This window comes from Mandrillus leucophaeus, unplaced genomic scaffold (genome assembly GCF_000951045.1).
Source record: "Mandrillus leucophaeus isolate KB7577 unplaced genomic scaffold, Mleu.le_1.0 Scaffold279, whole genome shotgun sequence".
In the NCBI taxonomy this organism is placed as follows: Eukaryota; Metazoa; Chordata; class Mammalia; order Primates; family Cercopithecidae; genus Mandrillus; species Mandrillus leucophaeus.
Window position 1 is genome coordinate 689,439 of NW_012102909.1, and position 17,158 is coordinate 706,596.

Here is a 17,158-nt window from a genome sequence, read left to right on the forward strand (position 1 = left end):
TTCAGAAGCTACTTTGCTTCTTTGTCAGGATGAATAAGGAAAAGAACTTAGACATAGCAAGCTATGTCACACAGTGAATGTATCAAGGAAAGGCCAAGAAGGGACACTTTCTTCCACTTTCTTCAACATATTTGATTTAAATATGTTGCTATTTGGTACCAATATATTACAGAACAAGAAAAAGCCCCTAAGCTATATGTGTAACGTTTTCTAGGTATACTATTTAAAATTAGCTTTTTTATCATAAAAAGAAGTGCTTTTTAAGAAAAAGTACTATATGCAAAATTCTTTCTCTCTCAACTGCATTTGTTTGTGTCCCTTGGACATTTTCAGTGAAAATCAAATTATTTTAACTAAGGGGTATGTATTAAGAAGGAATTCGAGCTATTTGGAATACAGTGGATTTAAAACAACCCATAATTTCGTTGTGTTGGAGGCAATTTATACTAGTCCGAATCCAGTAAGGTAAGTAAATCCAAAAGGCACCTTTAATAGATTTTTCCTCAAAACGCTGGGGGGAAAAAGTATGATAAGCAGTCATTCTCCTTTTTGTGTCTTTCCATTAAATTTTGGTGTAAAGCTTGGTATAAGTGGGAACAGGTACCAAATAGTCCTGCAGAAGCATACTTATTTTTAAATATGTATGTATCAAATAGCCCTGCTAAAAGCATACATGTTTTTAAATAACTAGATAAATGTATAGGTAATGGACATATCTTTGTGGCTTATTTTTCCTAGAAAATTTAACAAGCTTTTAGATGATTATCAGAAAGAATTACATCATATAAATTAAAGGGAGAAACACTTAAGACAGGAATGCCAGTTACAAGAATTAGTAACAGGTAGGCATGAGGTGATAAAGGATACCAATGAGGAAAGGAAAGGCGAATTGAACAACTTGAAGCAAAAATGGACTGGCTATGCAACATAGTAGATGTGTGGAATAGGGAGAAATAAAAGGTGACCAGTTTTCGTTTTGATGATAGGAAATAGTGTTACCATTAAGAGAAATGGAGAAGTCCAAAGTTTGGGTATTGAGTGAAAAGAGATGAGTTTAGATTTAAAGATTCAAAGTTTTAGTTGCTGATGAGCTATGCCAGTGGAAGCACCCAAATAGAAGCTGAAAGTGCAGGTTAGAAAGGAATAGAGATGTGGGAATCAACTGTAAAACAGATTAAAATGAAATCTTCAAAGTTTTCCTTATTTAATTAGTGATAGGAGAAAGAAGAGACCCAGAGATAATAACAAAGCTGCTAGGTAGAAAAAAAATTAAAGGAAAAGAAAGTTTTAAGAAACAGGGTAGACCAGGTAAAGTGGATTACGCCTGTAATCCCAGCACTTTGGGAGGCCAAGGTGAGTGGATCACCTGAGGTCAGGAGTTCGAGATCAGCCTGGCCAAACTGGTTAAACACTGTCTCTACTAAAAATACAAAAATTAGCTGGGTGTTTTAGCATGTACCTGTAATCCCAGCTACTTGGGAGGCTGAGGCAGGAGAATCACTTGAACCTGGGAGATGGAGGTTGCAGTGAGCCAAGATCGCACCACCATTGCAGCCTGGGCAACAGAGCAAGACTGTCTCAAAAAAAAAAAAAAAAGAGGGTAATATTTACAGTCATGTTTGACCATAGGCAGCCAGCCTCAGGCTTCTGTGCCTCCACAATTACCATTAGGAAGTTAGAAATGTCACAGGATATTATTTCCTCCGTAGACCTTTAAGATAATAGTGACATCCAGAAAGTTGCCTTACTCTTAAAGGACTGATCACTGCCATTAATTCATATATAATATTTAAGGGTTGCAGGAGAAACGAATTACCTTTTCTGCAATTGTCTAAGGTATTCTTTACAGCATTACTCCCCAAATGGCCACTTTTAGTAATGATTATACTTACTAACATCAACTAGAAACTATGTTTGATTTTTCTACTCTTGTACATAGGAAGAAAATGCCAATTAAAAATGAAAGTCAGTTAAAACCACTTGAAGCCAGGCGCAGTGGCTCACACCTGTAATCCCAGCACTTTGGGAGGCCAAAGCGGGCGATTCACGAGGTCAGGAAATGGAGACCATCCTGGCTAACACAGTGAAACCCCATCTCTACTAAAAATACAAAAATTAGCCGGGCATGGTGGCGGTCACCTGTAGTCCCAGCTACTCGGGAGGCTGATGCAGGAGAATGGCGTGAACCCTGGAGGGGGAGCTTGCAGTGAGCCAATATCACGCCACTGCACTCCAACCTGGGCGACAGAGCGAGACTCCGTCTCAAAAAACAAACAAACAAACAAAAAAAAACAAAAAAAAACCCACTTGAAAGCAATGTCTGTTCCTTTTTAAAACGGAAAGTTGGAGGAAACTTCAGCCTCTCCTCTTAGATAAAATGCATGCCCCAGGTTAAGAATTCCAGGTATAAGAATACTTTGTACCTTTTTGCCACATAGTTCCATACCACAAGGTTTCCTTCTCAGTGGACACTGAGATTGCATAGGGAATAGATCACCTTCCTTCCAGAATTCTTTTTTGTAGTGAGGTGAACACGGGGATGTAAGCTAGCCCTCTGCTCCAGGGTGTGGTTGAGAAAGGGTTCCCAGGCACCTGAGATGCCAAGAGAAGTGGGTCATTCCCTTCCTGTTAAGCAGCAGAGGTTTTTGCCAAGGATCTAAATTCCATCTTGGAAACTCATTTCTCCATAGAAACCATTTCACAAAGAGTTCTATAAACAATGGCCTTCCTGCAGAAAGCCTACTTAAATTATAATGTAGCCGAAATTCTGTATATTTGCTACTAAAAGTTCAATAGTAGAAAATAATACTCTTAAATATATGTATCTTTTTGAATTAATGCATTTGGGAAAAAAATGTATTCCAAGTACTAGATGGGTTTTTTTTCTTTAATCGTAAATATAACTACTTTTAAAATTATGGACTGTATGCAACTTTTCCAATTCCTACAAGAGAATTAAGAATATTGAATTTGTTCAAAATTAAGCCTTCTATCACTTACTTTTTAGATGAAATACAAATTAGGACAGTTTTTAAATTAGTTTCCTAATAAAAAATTATATGGTAAATTAGTTACATAAGTTGTTTCTATACTATGCACTGGAACAAAAAGAAAAGGAAAGAAAAATACTTCATAAGATTTATTCCTAAACCTCTTGCATTCACATCTAATTTTGTGTGTTAGAAGAAAAGTCCCGGTGTTTTTAAACACGGTTTGTTAACACTCTTTACATAATGAGCTTTATTCTTTTTCTATGCTAATTATTTTTTCATATATAAGTACATTACAGTTGGGTAATTATCTACATAAAAATCTACATAAAAAAGAAAGAGAGGACAGAAATCAGAGAGTTTAAACAGTATAGACCTGGGTTAAGGCAGAACTAAAGGGAGCACCTACATTTGAGTGGCAGAAGGAAAAAGAAGTGATAGGAAAGATGACGAACAAACCAGGGGGTCAGAAGACCCAGTAAAGATACACTGGAAGCTGAAAGGGAGGATTTCAAGATCAAAGGTTGATCAACATCATCTAGTGGCTAGGGGAGTCCAGCAGTGTGGTCAGAGAGGACCAAGACAGATGGAGGTGTCCATTGAGGTGTACTAGATTATGTCATGATGTTGTTTATCTGAATTAAAAGTCTGTCTCATTTATTTGGTCTTTATCACATAAAAGTGAATACCAAGAAAAAGCCTGGTTATTTGGACATTGATAGGATTTCCATTTTACTAGTTTAGTAAGAGTACTTTATACCATCTTCTTAAACATAACAGAAAATATGATGTAAATGTAAAACAAAACTATTATGGCACTGGAGAATACCTATCTGTCATACTTGTTGACCCACTAATGCATGTATGCACTCAAAACTATCTGCATGCTTAGCTCCACACATGAATCAGTGACTGGAGTAAGACCCTAGCTCTAATCTCACTTCTGGTTCCAGGCCATTCCTGTGTGAATTTTGGATAGTCATCTAGCCTAAGTTGCCTAATGTGATAGTCAATAGCCACTTTTAGCTATTTAGGTTTACATTAATTTAAATGAATAAAAATTCAGTTCTGTCTTGTTAACTACATTTCAAGTGCTCAATAGCTGCATACCTAGTGGCTACGGTATTGGACATTGCAGAAAGTTCTATTGGGCAGTACTCATGTAAGTTCTTTGCCTCAAAGTGTTCACCACCAACCACTAATGTAATGCTTGTTTATTACAAAGATAGGAACGTTTCCAATATAATGAGTTAATTTAAACTACCTTAAGTACTCTTAACAATTTGAACAAACATGCAATTAAAACCCGTTTGGGAAAAAAAAAAGAGGGCCAGGCACGGTGGCTCACACCTGTAATCCCAGCACTTTGGGAGGCCAAGGTGGGCGGATCACGAGGTCAGGAGATCCAGACCAGCCTGACCAACATGGTGAAACCCCGTCTCTACTAAAAATACAAAAATTAGCCAGGCATGGTGGTGCGTGCCTGTAATCCCAGCTACTCAGGAAGCTGAGGCAGGAGAATCGCTTGAACCTGGGAGGCGGAGGTTGCAGTGAGTTGATACCACGCCACTGCACTCCAGTCTGGGCAACAGCAAGACTCCATCTAAAAAAAAAAAAAAGACAGAAAAATATATTCAAGCAAATGAAAACATACTAATATCAGAAAATATATATTAGATGTTTTATATATGAGAGACTGAAGACAAATGTTAAAGAATATTATCAGTACTTTTACCAAAACGCATGTATTCTTTATTAAAATGTGTCAGTTAAACAATATATTACAAGTAAAAAGATATTTTGCAACAAATGTAATAGAAAATTTTTAATTTATAAAAATATTTTAGCAACTGCATAAAATTAATAGTTAATTTACTTCAGAAATTTTACTTTGTTTTCATGAAAGATTTTTATTTTTCCCTATAATCCAATTTTCACATTTTACCCACAGCCTTAAGATAGATTTCAAGTAGCAATCAGAACACTATAGAAAAATTTTTAATGGCCAGGCATGGTGGCTCACACCTATAATCCCAGCACTTTCGGAGGCCAAAGTGGGTAGATCACGAGGTCAGGAGATTGAGACCATCCTGGCCCACATGGTGAAACCCTGTCTCCACTAAAATACAAAAAATTAGCCAGGTGTGGTGGCGCACACCTGTAGTCCCAGCTACTTGGGAGGCTGAGGCAGGGGAATTGCTAGAACCCGGGAGGCAGAGGTTGCAGTGAGCCAAGATCGCACCAACGCACTCCAGCCTGGTGACAGAGCAAGACTCCATCTCAAAAAAAAAAAAAGAAAAAGAAAAAAGAAAAATTTTAAAATGCAGAGGGCATGTGGTAAGGGATATTTGGGTCACCTCACAACAATTCTTAAGAGATCTTTAATAAAGGATTAGGATTTCGGTTGTTTATTCTATCTAAAAATATAAAAATAGCATTTCTTAGTACTGAATCAGGACTTTGTGCATGAACATACTGAATCCAGTTCTTTCAATTGTCAAAATTTTTCTCAGGGAACTTTGATGGTAGACTGTGGCTTCCAAAGAAAAAATAAGAGTACAAGCTATTTTTGGAAGGAAAGAAAATGAGTAAACTAGTCAAAGAAGATTGGTTTGGTGTAGAATATTCATTCATTAGCTTAACTCATCTGATACTTGAAAAGGTATATACTCCAGGATCAGACTGACCACTAGAAAAGGGAACGTTATTTTCAAACTATAACTCACATGTACTAGAGATTAATTGGTTTCGGATGGCAGACCTCAAAAGTCCCCACTGACTCGTCTTGGGAATAAGGAGCCAATGCCACTGCAGTGCCATTCAGTTGTGAGTAAGCAATGATGAGAACATAACTTAGGGTGGCATTTTCTAGGTGGGGATGTATACAGAGCAGGGGACACTGAGGCCATATATTAGTCATTAGTAATATATGTCTTTGTAGGACATGTCTTTGCATGTCCTTTACTTCTGTTGTTTCCACTAGAAGAAAGTACTCTGAACATTGTGCTATTGTTTTTGAGTAAGCCTGTTTCTCTTTCGCCTGACTCTGGACATTGCGTAATTGTGTAGTGGCATAAATGGAATAGCTTAATTCTGAAATATCCTTAGGGGAAACAGTATTGGATCATTAACATGGTTATTATAGAAGATGTTTTAAATATGGAAAAGGGTAAAGAAAGGAAACCGTCTGTAACCGTAACACCATAATCATTATTTATATTTGGATGTATAGTCAATCATATATATATATAATGTATAGCGATGTATTTATTGGTGATATACTGTTTTATTAAATGCTTTTCCACTTAATATTTGGGGAATGTTCCTTACATCTTTCAATATTCTTTATGAATATTTTTGATTTTGTATATCCAATTATATTAGTATAGGCCTTAATTTATTTAACAAATCCCATATAAATTTTGATTTTGGTTGTTTTCAGTTTTTTTCTGTTATAGACAATGATATGTTTATCTTTGACAAGGTCCCACTTTGTGGCCAGGCTGGAGTGCACTGACACAATTGCAACTCACTGCAGCCTCAGCTTCATGAGCTCAAGCAGTGCTCCCTCCTTAGCCTCACAAGTAGCTGGGACCGCAGGTGCGTGCCACCATACCCGGCTAACTTTTGTATTTTTTTTGTAGAGAGGGGGTTTTGCCATGTTGCCCAGGCTGGTCCCAAACTCCTGAGCTCAAGAAATCAGCCTTCCTCAGCCTCCTAAAGTTCTGGGGCTATAGGTGTGGGCCACTGCACCCAGCCAGGCATAAAGATTTTTTAAAGTTTGTGCCCCCGTAAATTTGTACACCCATATAGGCTGCATAATAGCGGTACTAATATATAACCCAAATATTACCATCTTTAACCTAATTATTTATTTTATTCTTACAACTACTGCATTCCTAGCACTCAACCTGAATTCAGGCACCACAACCCTATTACTATCCCGTGCCTGAAACAAACTGACATGACTAATATCCATAATTTTATCAATTTTATTATCCCTAGCAGAATCCCCATTAACAGGATTCTTGCCTAAATGAATTATCCAAGAATTTACAAAAAACAAGAAGCACCCATTTTCCCACAACTATACAAACTAAATATTGGTATTTCCTTTAAATATAGACTTTTAAACAAGTGGCAGCTCATCTTAATTTGCATTTCTTGGTTTTATGGTAATATTGAACAGTTTTCCAAAGTTTTGACCTTTTACATCAACCACTAAGAATATATCCCTGTGACTTACCTGTTCAGTGCCCACTTTTCTTGGGGAAATTTGTCTATACATTTTGTATATGAAGGATATGATCCCCATACATTTGTTAGGATGATTCTGCCAAGTTTATAGTTTGACTTTTGATTCCATTTGTGGCATTTTTGAAGTTTATTTTTCATCCTGTGTATGGGAGAAAATACAACATATGGATGACAACTAAAAAGCTCATATCCTTAATATATAGGTATCCTAGTTAATTAAGAACTATTTTTTTCTTATTATTAATCTATGACTTCTATGCTGAAAATTGCATGTGTATATATTCAATGACTAGACTTGAAGGCAAAATAGTAAATTAATGAAAACTTTTACTTATAGAACATGGGTTAATTCTTACTTGACATTGCCTACTTTATCTACTATTGAATAATCAATCTGATTCATCAAAAACTTCATTTTTACCTTAAAAATAAGCAAAACTAATTTATCAGTCATTTTTTCAATGAAGGGTCAAATGAAGTATGCAAATACTACATTAAGGCCACATAATGAGCTACCCATACGACTGACAAATGACGTCTTCAGAGACTTTTTTAAAAACAATTGAAGATAATATGGTCTGAAAATGTCATATGATATAGGGTCAACTGCATGTGTTATTTTGTTATAATTTGTATCAATAACACACATAAACCACAAATGCATTGGTTATAAAATGTTTATATGTCATATACATTGCTTTACAGCGTTTCTCTGTCCAAGCACATACACCATTCTAAAAATTATGCAAAATTTTTTTGGGAGGCTGAGGCGAGTGGATCATGAGGTCAGGAGATAGAGACCATCCTGCCTAACATGGTGAAAACCCATCTCTACTAAAAATACAAAAAATTAGCCAGGCATGGTGGCAGGCACCTGTAGCCCCAGCTACTCGGGAGACTGAGGCAGGAGAATGGCATGAACCTGGGAGGCGGAGCTTGCAGTGAGCCAAGATCGCGCCACTGCACTCCAGCCTGGGTGACAGAGCGAGACTCCATCTGAAAATGAAGAAAAAATTATGCAAAATTTTATATTATGTTGTTCTTTCTCTCCATGGTACCCTAAGTAAAGCAATTGACAGAAAATAAAACCAGCCACTCATTTGTACCTAAAGTTAACTGCAATGTTGTTCCTCTATATCTGTGTTCTATGAATGTAATAGAAGGATTTGCTTCAACAAAAGTAATATCATAACTAGATATAGTTACAAGTCTGATTTAAATTCTAAGTAGTTAATTCCTTCTGTTTTCCTGGTAGAACAGATTCTTCCTTGTGCAATATTCTAAATTAGAAATATCTTTTATAAGAAAGAATTGACTGCTTATATCAGTTCTCTTTGTAATAATTAAACTTGTCATATACATTTGTTTTTTATTTTAGGGCAAACTTGTTGGAACCAAACTCAAAATATTCACTAGCACATTATCTACAATGCTGTTCTTCCAGGAAAATAAGAGTAATCAAAAAGGTATATTTTGAAGAAATGTAGTTATAGAAATAAATACATATGATATAATTTCTGCATATATGATATTGTAAATTGTTAAGGTATAGTAAATGAGCCATGCTTACTTGTTCAAAATTATATCACGAAAATTAATCAGTGTGCTTTAAAAAATAGTCTACTCTTTTGAAAAGAATTTATAACTTTGTATAAGATACATACAATTTATAATACTGTAAGTAGAACTTATTTTTGCATAAATGGCAAATTGCACTAGTGCTAAAATTCTCAAGGTCAGAGCTAAAAATTGCACTGTAAATGCATTTTGTGCATTTTATCAGAATGAGGAAGTTGGTTGCATTTCTAAGAAAATACTTAAAAGTGTGTATTTTTGAATAAAAATGAAATGTTTGGTAAATGAGTTTTTTTTTTCAGTGAATTCTACATGTTCTTTGATTTTTAAAGAGCATATTCATTTCCTCATAAAATCAAAAAGTTCTGTTAACCACTCAAGTGACAAATCTGAAGGAAGAGAGGCATTAACATGTAAACAAATTACCTATATTAAAAAAAAGTAGAGTTTCAGGGCCCATTCCACGTTAGGCACAAATTTTGTCAATGGTGATTTTGCTTAGTTTCAATTTGTTTTTCCCATTATATATTAAAATTGCTGCTCATTTTAGTTCCAAGACATCACTATAGTCATTAGTTACCCTGCCTAAGAAGAAAAGATTCTTACTTTTACTATAAATCAGTGTCTTTACGATTAGCAGGGCCCTGTTTCTTTTCCCATTGTCAGCATCTGTATAAGGGTGGTTTGCCAAGAAAAAAAAAGACTTTTCAAAAAACAATGGGGAATAGTGAAGTGTGAAGAATGAAGAAGCAATAGAGCCTCCAGCATAACGATTACAATCAGGTCCTTCCAGAAACTGATGCTGGAGCTGTATGCTTTCTGGCCGTCATCCCTCCTTTCTTGCCTACACTAATCTCAAATTCTGAGCTTTGAAATCCCCACCCTACACCTGTTTCCAACCCAGTCTTCTATCCTTGCTTCTTTTTATGAGATCCTATAAAGCACTGAAATTAGCAATTATAGTGGATCTACCCAAGAGCCAGAGGATGGTTTTATTTGCAGAAAGCAGGTAACAGAAAGCACTTTAAAATTGATTGTGCTGTCTACAATGTTGTGTAAACATTTGGTATGACTGAACAGAACCTCCCCTGTTAGGTAATTGGATAAATTACAAAGTAAGAGTACTGCCCACTGTGATATTTTGTAATCTGCTTTTCGTTTAAAAAACTGATGTTATAGAAAAAAGACCTTTCTTCTAACTTAGAAACATTAGACCCTATGGTCCTTCTTTAAATGTGATTACATTTCCTATTTTTAATCTTTTTTTTTTTTTTTTTTTTTGCGACAGGGTCTCACTCTGTCACCCTGGCTGGAGTGCAATGGTACAATCTCGGCTCACTGCAACCTCTACCTCCCAGGTTCGAGTGATTCTCGTGCCTCAGCCTCCCCAGTAGGTGCCACCACACCTGGCTAATTTATGTAATTTTAGTAGAGACATGGTTTCACCATGTTGGCCAGAATGGTCTTGAACTTCTGATCTCAAGTGATCTGCCTGCCTCAGCCTCCCAAAGTGCTGAGATTACAGGTATGAGCCACCACACCCAGCTTATTTTTATCTAAGTTACACAGCAACACAAGAAACTCTTCTTAATGGTATATCATAAAGAGAGATTGCATAAAATGAAACACTGCATAATGGTATTCATTTTAAATTAAATCTAAATATATAAATATCCAAGGTCTAATTAGTAATGGATATTCTTAGTGCACAATAAAACTGCATTAATCTGGACACCAAAGATGTTGAATCATTTGCCTTTAGCAGATGCTTTGAGAAAAAGATTGGTCTTTGGAGACCTAAGCAAAAAGATCCTGGTGTTCAAAGGATGTGTTTAAGAATAAGGATTTATGAAGTTGAGGTCATGAGAGGAGTCTCAGAAGACTCAAATCAAGGAGTGGTAGAGATGGGCATGTTCTTATAATAGAGTAACTTAGGCGTTGGCTTAAAAAGATCTACAGGATGTTTAGACAGTGATGGGTAGGCAGGTTAGACACTATGAACACTGAGTTTAAGAACTTTGAACCACAACAGCATACTCCAGGACCCAATATTGGTGGAGAAGCATTGAGAGATCTGAGCCTGGCTGGTTAGCGTGTAACGAAGAATCACAGGTATGGCTGGAAGAGCGTGGGAATGAGTATTCATAGTTTATAAAGACACAATTTTAAGCACTTTGAAGCCTCTACCATGTACTATTTTTAAGTCTTCTCAGTTGACTGAGTCTAAGAAGAGTGGAGATTAAGTGCTGGGGCTGGAAGTTTAACCTAGATCTGTGTGATTCCAAAACCCAACCTTTTCACCACTATGTTATACTGCCATTTGGTGCATAACTATGGGGCGGCGGGGGGTGGGGGGTGCGGGTGTGCATACACACGCGTTATACATTTCATTATATATTTCATTTTCTTTTTAAAATAAAATAGGATCATGCTGTTTTGTAACTGTTTCTCTCATCAAATCTTGTGTTCACGTAACGCATTAAGTTTTGGAGAGCTCTGGTAACAGTGGTTCAAGGTACCTGAACCTAAGCCTAAGAACCATGTGTAAATAAAAGCCAATTCCCTCCATAAAGAACAGTACCAGAAGGTCATACTAAAGCTACCAATGACTTGGGCAATTTGTCTGTCATCCAGTAAGCCCAGAAGTTGCCTTGAGAAAAGAAATAATGGTCCAATTTCTTTGACTTTGTCAAAACAGTCAAATCATGGAGACATTTTAAGACATTCATGACCACAAATTCACCAATATTTTCTCATTTAGAACATTTTGGGCTATTATGTAGAAATGGCAGAAATACAATCTTCTCTATTGTTTCCAAACAAGTTTCTGCTCATTAGATGATATTATGCAATAGTAAATTTTTTAAGAATTACAATATTGCTTATACAATAAATAAATAAGTGTATTTCCAAGATATATGGGAAGCAGATATGTGGAGTAAGAAAATGGTCTTTTAAACTGTCGTTTTTTGTTTAAACCACAATCTTGCTTTGGTTCCATTGCTTGAACATGTAATCCTGCCAAATACTGTTTTGTTATTTCAAAGTTGTTGGTTGTATATATGAAATATGACGTTGAAATAAAAATCTGAAAAGTAATTAAAATGAAAATCTGAGAATAAGGTAGTGAAATGAAAATCTGAGCAGAAAAAGGTTTTAAAAATCCATTTTTATTACTCATATCTCCAGTTTCACAAGTTTAACTGTTACTCTTTTAATAAAATCCATAAAGCCCATTATAGAGATCAAAAGAGGCAATAAGCAGCTCATAAATGAAACAGCCTAAAAAAGGAAACATATTATAAGAAAACATAGAATAGGGAGAGGTTTTGTTTTGTGTTGTTTTGTTTTATGGCCTTTGTACAGACTTCTCTTATCTGGAAAGGCTACTAGAGCATTTGGGATGTGGGTGAGGTCATGTTATAGGTTAAAGCCTTTATTTTTAAAGGAATGATTTACTTACTATTTGTTATTAATAAGGTCATTATTAAATAAAGCCAGAGATCTCAGTGATTTTTGAAATGTGAAAACATTTCATTACTTTCTATTGAACATTATCATTTGTATTTCACACTTTCCAATACAGAAAGCTAAAAGAAATACCTTCTTCCTCAAAACTACATTATCCTTAACTGGTAACTATTCAAAAAGTCCATTTTAATTTTTTTGAAAGTCTTTCTTTAAAAGCTAGATGATAATAAGTTGTACTATGGTGATACATTGGTTTTAGACACAAATTTCATTTAAAACTTAGATTTCATATTTGGAACTTTTTATCAGGTTGGTTCTATACTTGAGATGCTATCCACATTTTGAAGTTGTTCTTAATTTATAATGGTAAGGGAACTTTTTAAATCGAGGTAAACAATTTGTTCCTAAATAAAAACAGACTAAACTTGATTATCAAAATCTTAGCATGGCAAGCTTTCATTTATTTACAATAACAATATAAATAATTATCCTTAAATGTGACATAATTTTTTTAAAAAACAACATACATGTGACGTCCTAGCCAGATGAATCAGACAAGAGAAAAAATAAAAGGCATCCAAATTTTAAAAGAGGAAGTAAAATTATTTGCTAGCAATATGATCTTATACCTAGAAAACTTTAAAGACTCCTCCAAAGACTCCTAGATTTAATAAGTGATTTAGTAACATTTCAAGATACAAGATCAGTGTTTACAAATCAGTTGCTTTTTTTTTTTTTTTTGAGACCAAGTCTCACTCTGTCACCCCAGCTGGAGTGCAGTGGTGAGATCTCGGCTCACTGCAAGCTCCGCCTCCCAGGTTCACGCCATTCTCCTGCCTCAGCTGGGACTACAGGCGCCCACCACCACGCCCGGCTAATTTTTTGTATTTTTAGTAGAGATGGGTTTTCACCGTGTTAGCCAAGATGGTCTCGATCTCCTGACCTCATGATCTGCCCACCTTGGCCTCCCAAAGTGCTGGGATTACAGGCGTGAGCCACCGCGCCCGGCCCAGTTGCATTTTTATACACCAATAACAACCAAGCTAAGAACCAAATCAAGAAGTCAATTCCATTTAGGATAGCTACAAAAAACAAAACAAAAGAAAAAACCCCGCACAAGATTCCTAGGAATGTATTTAACCAAGAAAGTGAAAGATCTCCACAAGGAAAAGTATAAAACATTGATGAAAGAAATTGTAAATGACACAAATAAATGGAAACATCCCATGCTCATGGATTGGAAGAATCAATATTGTTAAAATGGCCATATTTTCTAAAGCAGGGCAATCTACAGATTCAATGCAATTCCTATCAAAATACCAACTTCATCGTTTCACAAAATTAGAAAAAACAATTCTAATATTAATATTAACCAAAAAAGATCCCAAATAGCCAAAGTAATCCTGAGCACAAAGAACAAAGCTGGAGCCATCACATTAATGGACTTCAAATTATATTACAAGGCAAGAGTAACCAAAACAGGATGGTACTAGTTTAAAAATAGACACATAGATCAATGCAACAGTATAGAGAATTTGGAAATAAAGCCACTTACCTACAGCCAACTGGTCTTTGACAGGATTGGCAAAAGCATACATTGGGGAAGGGACATGCTATTCAATAAATGGTGCTGGGAAAATGTGGACTGCCATATGTAGAAGAATGAAAGTGGAACCCTATCTCTCACCATATATAAAAATTAAGATGGATTAAATATTTAAATATAAGACCTGAAAATATAAAAATACTAGAGGTAAACCTAACCAAAAACTTTTCCCAACATTGGCCTTGGCAAAGAATTCATGACTAAGACCTCAAAAGCAATTGCTACAAAACCAAAAATAGACAAATGGGACTTGATTAAACTAAAAACTTTTGCACTGCAAAACAAGTAACAGAGTGAACAGGCATCCTGAACAATGGTAGAAAATACTTGCAAACCATGCAGCAGACAAGGGACTAATATCCAGAATCTACAAGGAACTCAGACAACTCAACAACAACAAAAACCAAGTAACCTCATTAAAAAGTGGGCAAAAGACATAAGCAGACATTTTTCAAAAAGAGACATATAAACGGTCAGCATCACTAATCATCAGAGAAATGCAAATTAAAATCACAATGAGATATTATCTTACATCAGTCAGAATGGCTATTTTAAAAAAACAGATGTTGGCAAGAAAAGGGAACACTTATACACTGTTGGTGGGAATGTAAATTAGTACAATCTCTATGAAAAACAGTGTGGAGATTTCTCAGAAAACTAAAAATAAAACTATCATTTGATCCAGCAATCCCACTACTGGGTATATACCCAAATGAAAGGAAATCATTATATCAAAAAGATACCTGCACTTGTAGGTATCTATGGCACTATTCACAATTGCAAAGATACAGAATCAACCTAAGTTTCCATCAGTGGATGATTGGATAAAGAAAATGTGGTGTATATCTATACCATATATACTCAGCCATAAAAAAGAATGAAATCATGTCTTTTGCAGCAACATGGATGGAACTGGAGGCCATTATCTTAAATGAAATAACTCTGAGAGTCAAATACCACATATTCTCATTTGTGAGAGCTAAAAACTATGTACACATTGACATAGAGTTTAGAAGAACAGACACTGGAGACGGGAGGACAGGAGGGTTGGGAAGAAAGTGAGGGATGAGAAATTACTTAATGGGTACAACATACACTATTTGGATGATGGTTACACTAAAATCCCAGACTTCATTACTATGTAATTTATCTATGTATCAAAACTACACTTGTATCCCCAAATTTATACGAACAAAAAAATGGGCCTCTGAATTTGAAACACCAGACTTTGATATCCTAAGAATATATCTCTATTTTGATTTGTATAGTTCAAAATTATCAAGTGTATATATTTTAAGTAGCTTACAGTTTTCAAAAGAAACACTTTGTGCTTGTGGTGTTGTGGCTTCTATATATGGATTGAGTAGAACATCATATAGATGTCCTTCTCACAGTAACACAGTTGGAGGATGGCAGGCCTGTAATTAAGAAGGAGTGATGTTTAAAACTGAATTCAATGCAGTTAGCTTTTGTCATCATCCTAAAATGTATCAAACATCAGTTAATATAGGATGTTTACTTGAAGGACAAATCCCTCAGAAATGCTCACAGAGGCTAGGTGAAGATCAGTCCTAAACATCATTAAATCCTGTTTTGGTATTTTAACAATCATTCTTTGAATCTGATTTCTCCTCTTTGGCTTTTTCAAATGTGTTGGAATTACGATCACTCATTGGTTTATCAGACTTGTAAGATGAGAAAGGGGGTCCCGAGGTGGGTGCAGTGGTGCAGATGTGTAGTCTCAGTTAACTGTGAGGCTAAGGCAGAAAGAATGCTTGAGCCCAGGAGTTCAAGGCTGCAGTGCGCCATGATGGTACATGTGAATAGCCACTGCACTTGAACATGGGCAACAGAATGAGATCTGATCTCTTAAAAATAAGAGAGTTCTTATGAAAGGAAGTAATCAATGCATTCTTAAAATCAGATAATGTATTTTATTAATACAGAGGTTGGTGAATCAAATTCAGGTCTTTAAGTTTTCTGTATTTTGCTCTGCATTTTCTTAGTCCTTTCAGGGGAACAAACTAAAACTTTGCCCCAATTTCTCCACCATGTGGATAGAGCAATCACAGCACATTTTGGGGTCCCAGTCCGTTGGTAGGATATAATTTTTTTTTTTTTTTTTTTTGAGACGGAGTCTCGCTCTGTCGCCCAGACTGGAGTACAGTGGCGCGATCTCGGCTCACTGCAAGCTCCACCTCCCGGGTTCACGCCATTCTCCTGCCTTGGCCTCCCGATTAGCTGGGACCACAGGCGTCCACCACCACGCCAGGCTAATTTTTTTTGTTGTTTTTAGTAGCGACAGGGTTTCACTGTGTTAGCCAGGATGGTCTCAGTCTCCTGACCTCATGATCTGCCCGCCTTGACCTTCCAAAGTGCTGGGATTACAGGCGTGAGCCGACCGAATATAAATATTGTTAATGTGAACTTGAATTAAAAATGGCTTTTTAAAGTGAGCAAAAAGTCCAGTGCAGTGGCTCATGCCTATAATCCCAGTGACTCTAGAGGCTGAGGCTGGAGGATCTCTTGAGCCCAGAAGTTTGAGGCTGCAGTGAGCCACGATTGTGCCACTGCACTTTAGCCTGGGCAACAGAGCCAGACCTCCACTCTAACAAAAAATTTTTCTTTTGTTTTTCAGACAGAGTCTCACTCTGTTGCCCAGGCTAGAGTGCAGTGGCATGATCTTGGCTCACTGCAACCTCCGCTTCCCAGGCTCAAGTGATTCTCATGCCTTAGCCTCCCAAGTAGTTGGGATTACAGTGCGTGTCACCATGCCCAGCTAATTTTTGTATTTTTTTGTACAGACAGGGTTTCACCATGTGTTTCACCATGTTGCCCAGACTGGTCTCGAACTCCTGACCTCAGACGATCGGCCCACCTCAGCCTCCCAAAGTCCTGGGATTACAGGCATGAGCCACCATGCCCAGCCCAAAAAAATTTTCTAAAAATCACAGTTCCTCTCTGGGATGCGTTTTTCTCATCTCTAAACTGAGAAACTTGGAAGAGATGAAGGCTAAGCTTCATCCCTTCCACTTCTAAAGGTCTATGCTTCTATTTTTTCCAACAGACCTTTTGAAACCTAGCAGGGCAAAACCAGGCAAGGTCCAATTGCAGCCTCTAAGAGGAACACAGAAGAGCCTCTTAATTTCTTGGGCTCAGCAACCGCAACCATTTTATTTCAGGATATTATTTTAGTCTTCTGGCTACAGAACTGAATTTCCAACCTGAATCACATGGATCAATGTCAGAGTGAATTAGG

General features: G+C 36.5%; 1 protein-coding gene across 1 annotated transcript in view; it reads right to left on the reverse strand.

The window, feature by feature from the left end:
* WDR92 (WD repeat domain 92) overlaps window positions 1–2,627 on the reverse strand; it is a 138,704-nt gene extending 136,077 nt beyond the window's left edge. Inside the window, 1 exon segment of the mRNA XM_011984990.1 lies at window positions 2,424–2,627. Within this exon segment, the coding sequence (XP_011840380.1) occupies window positions 2,424–2,483 (60 nt within the window). The 5' untranslated portion in view covers window positions 2,484–2,627.
* Window positions 2,628–17,158: the final 14,531 nt, after the last annotated feature.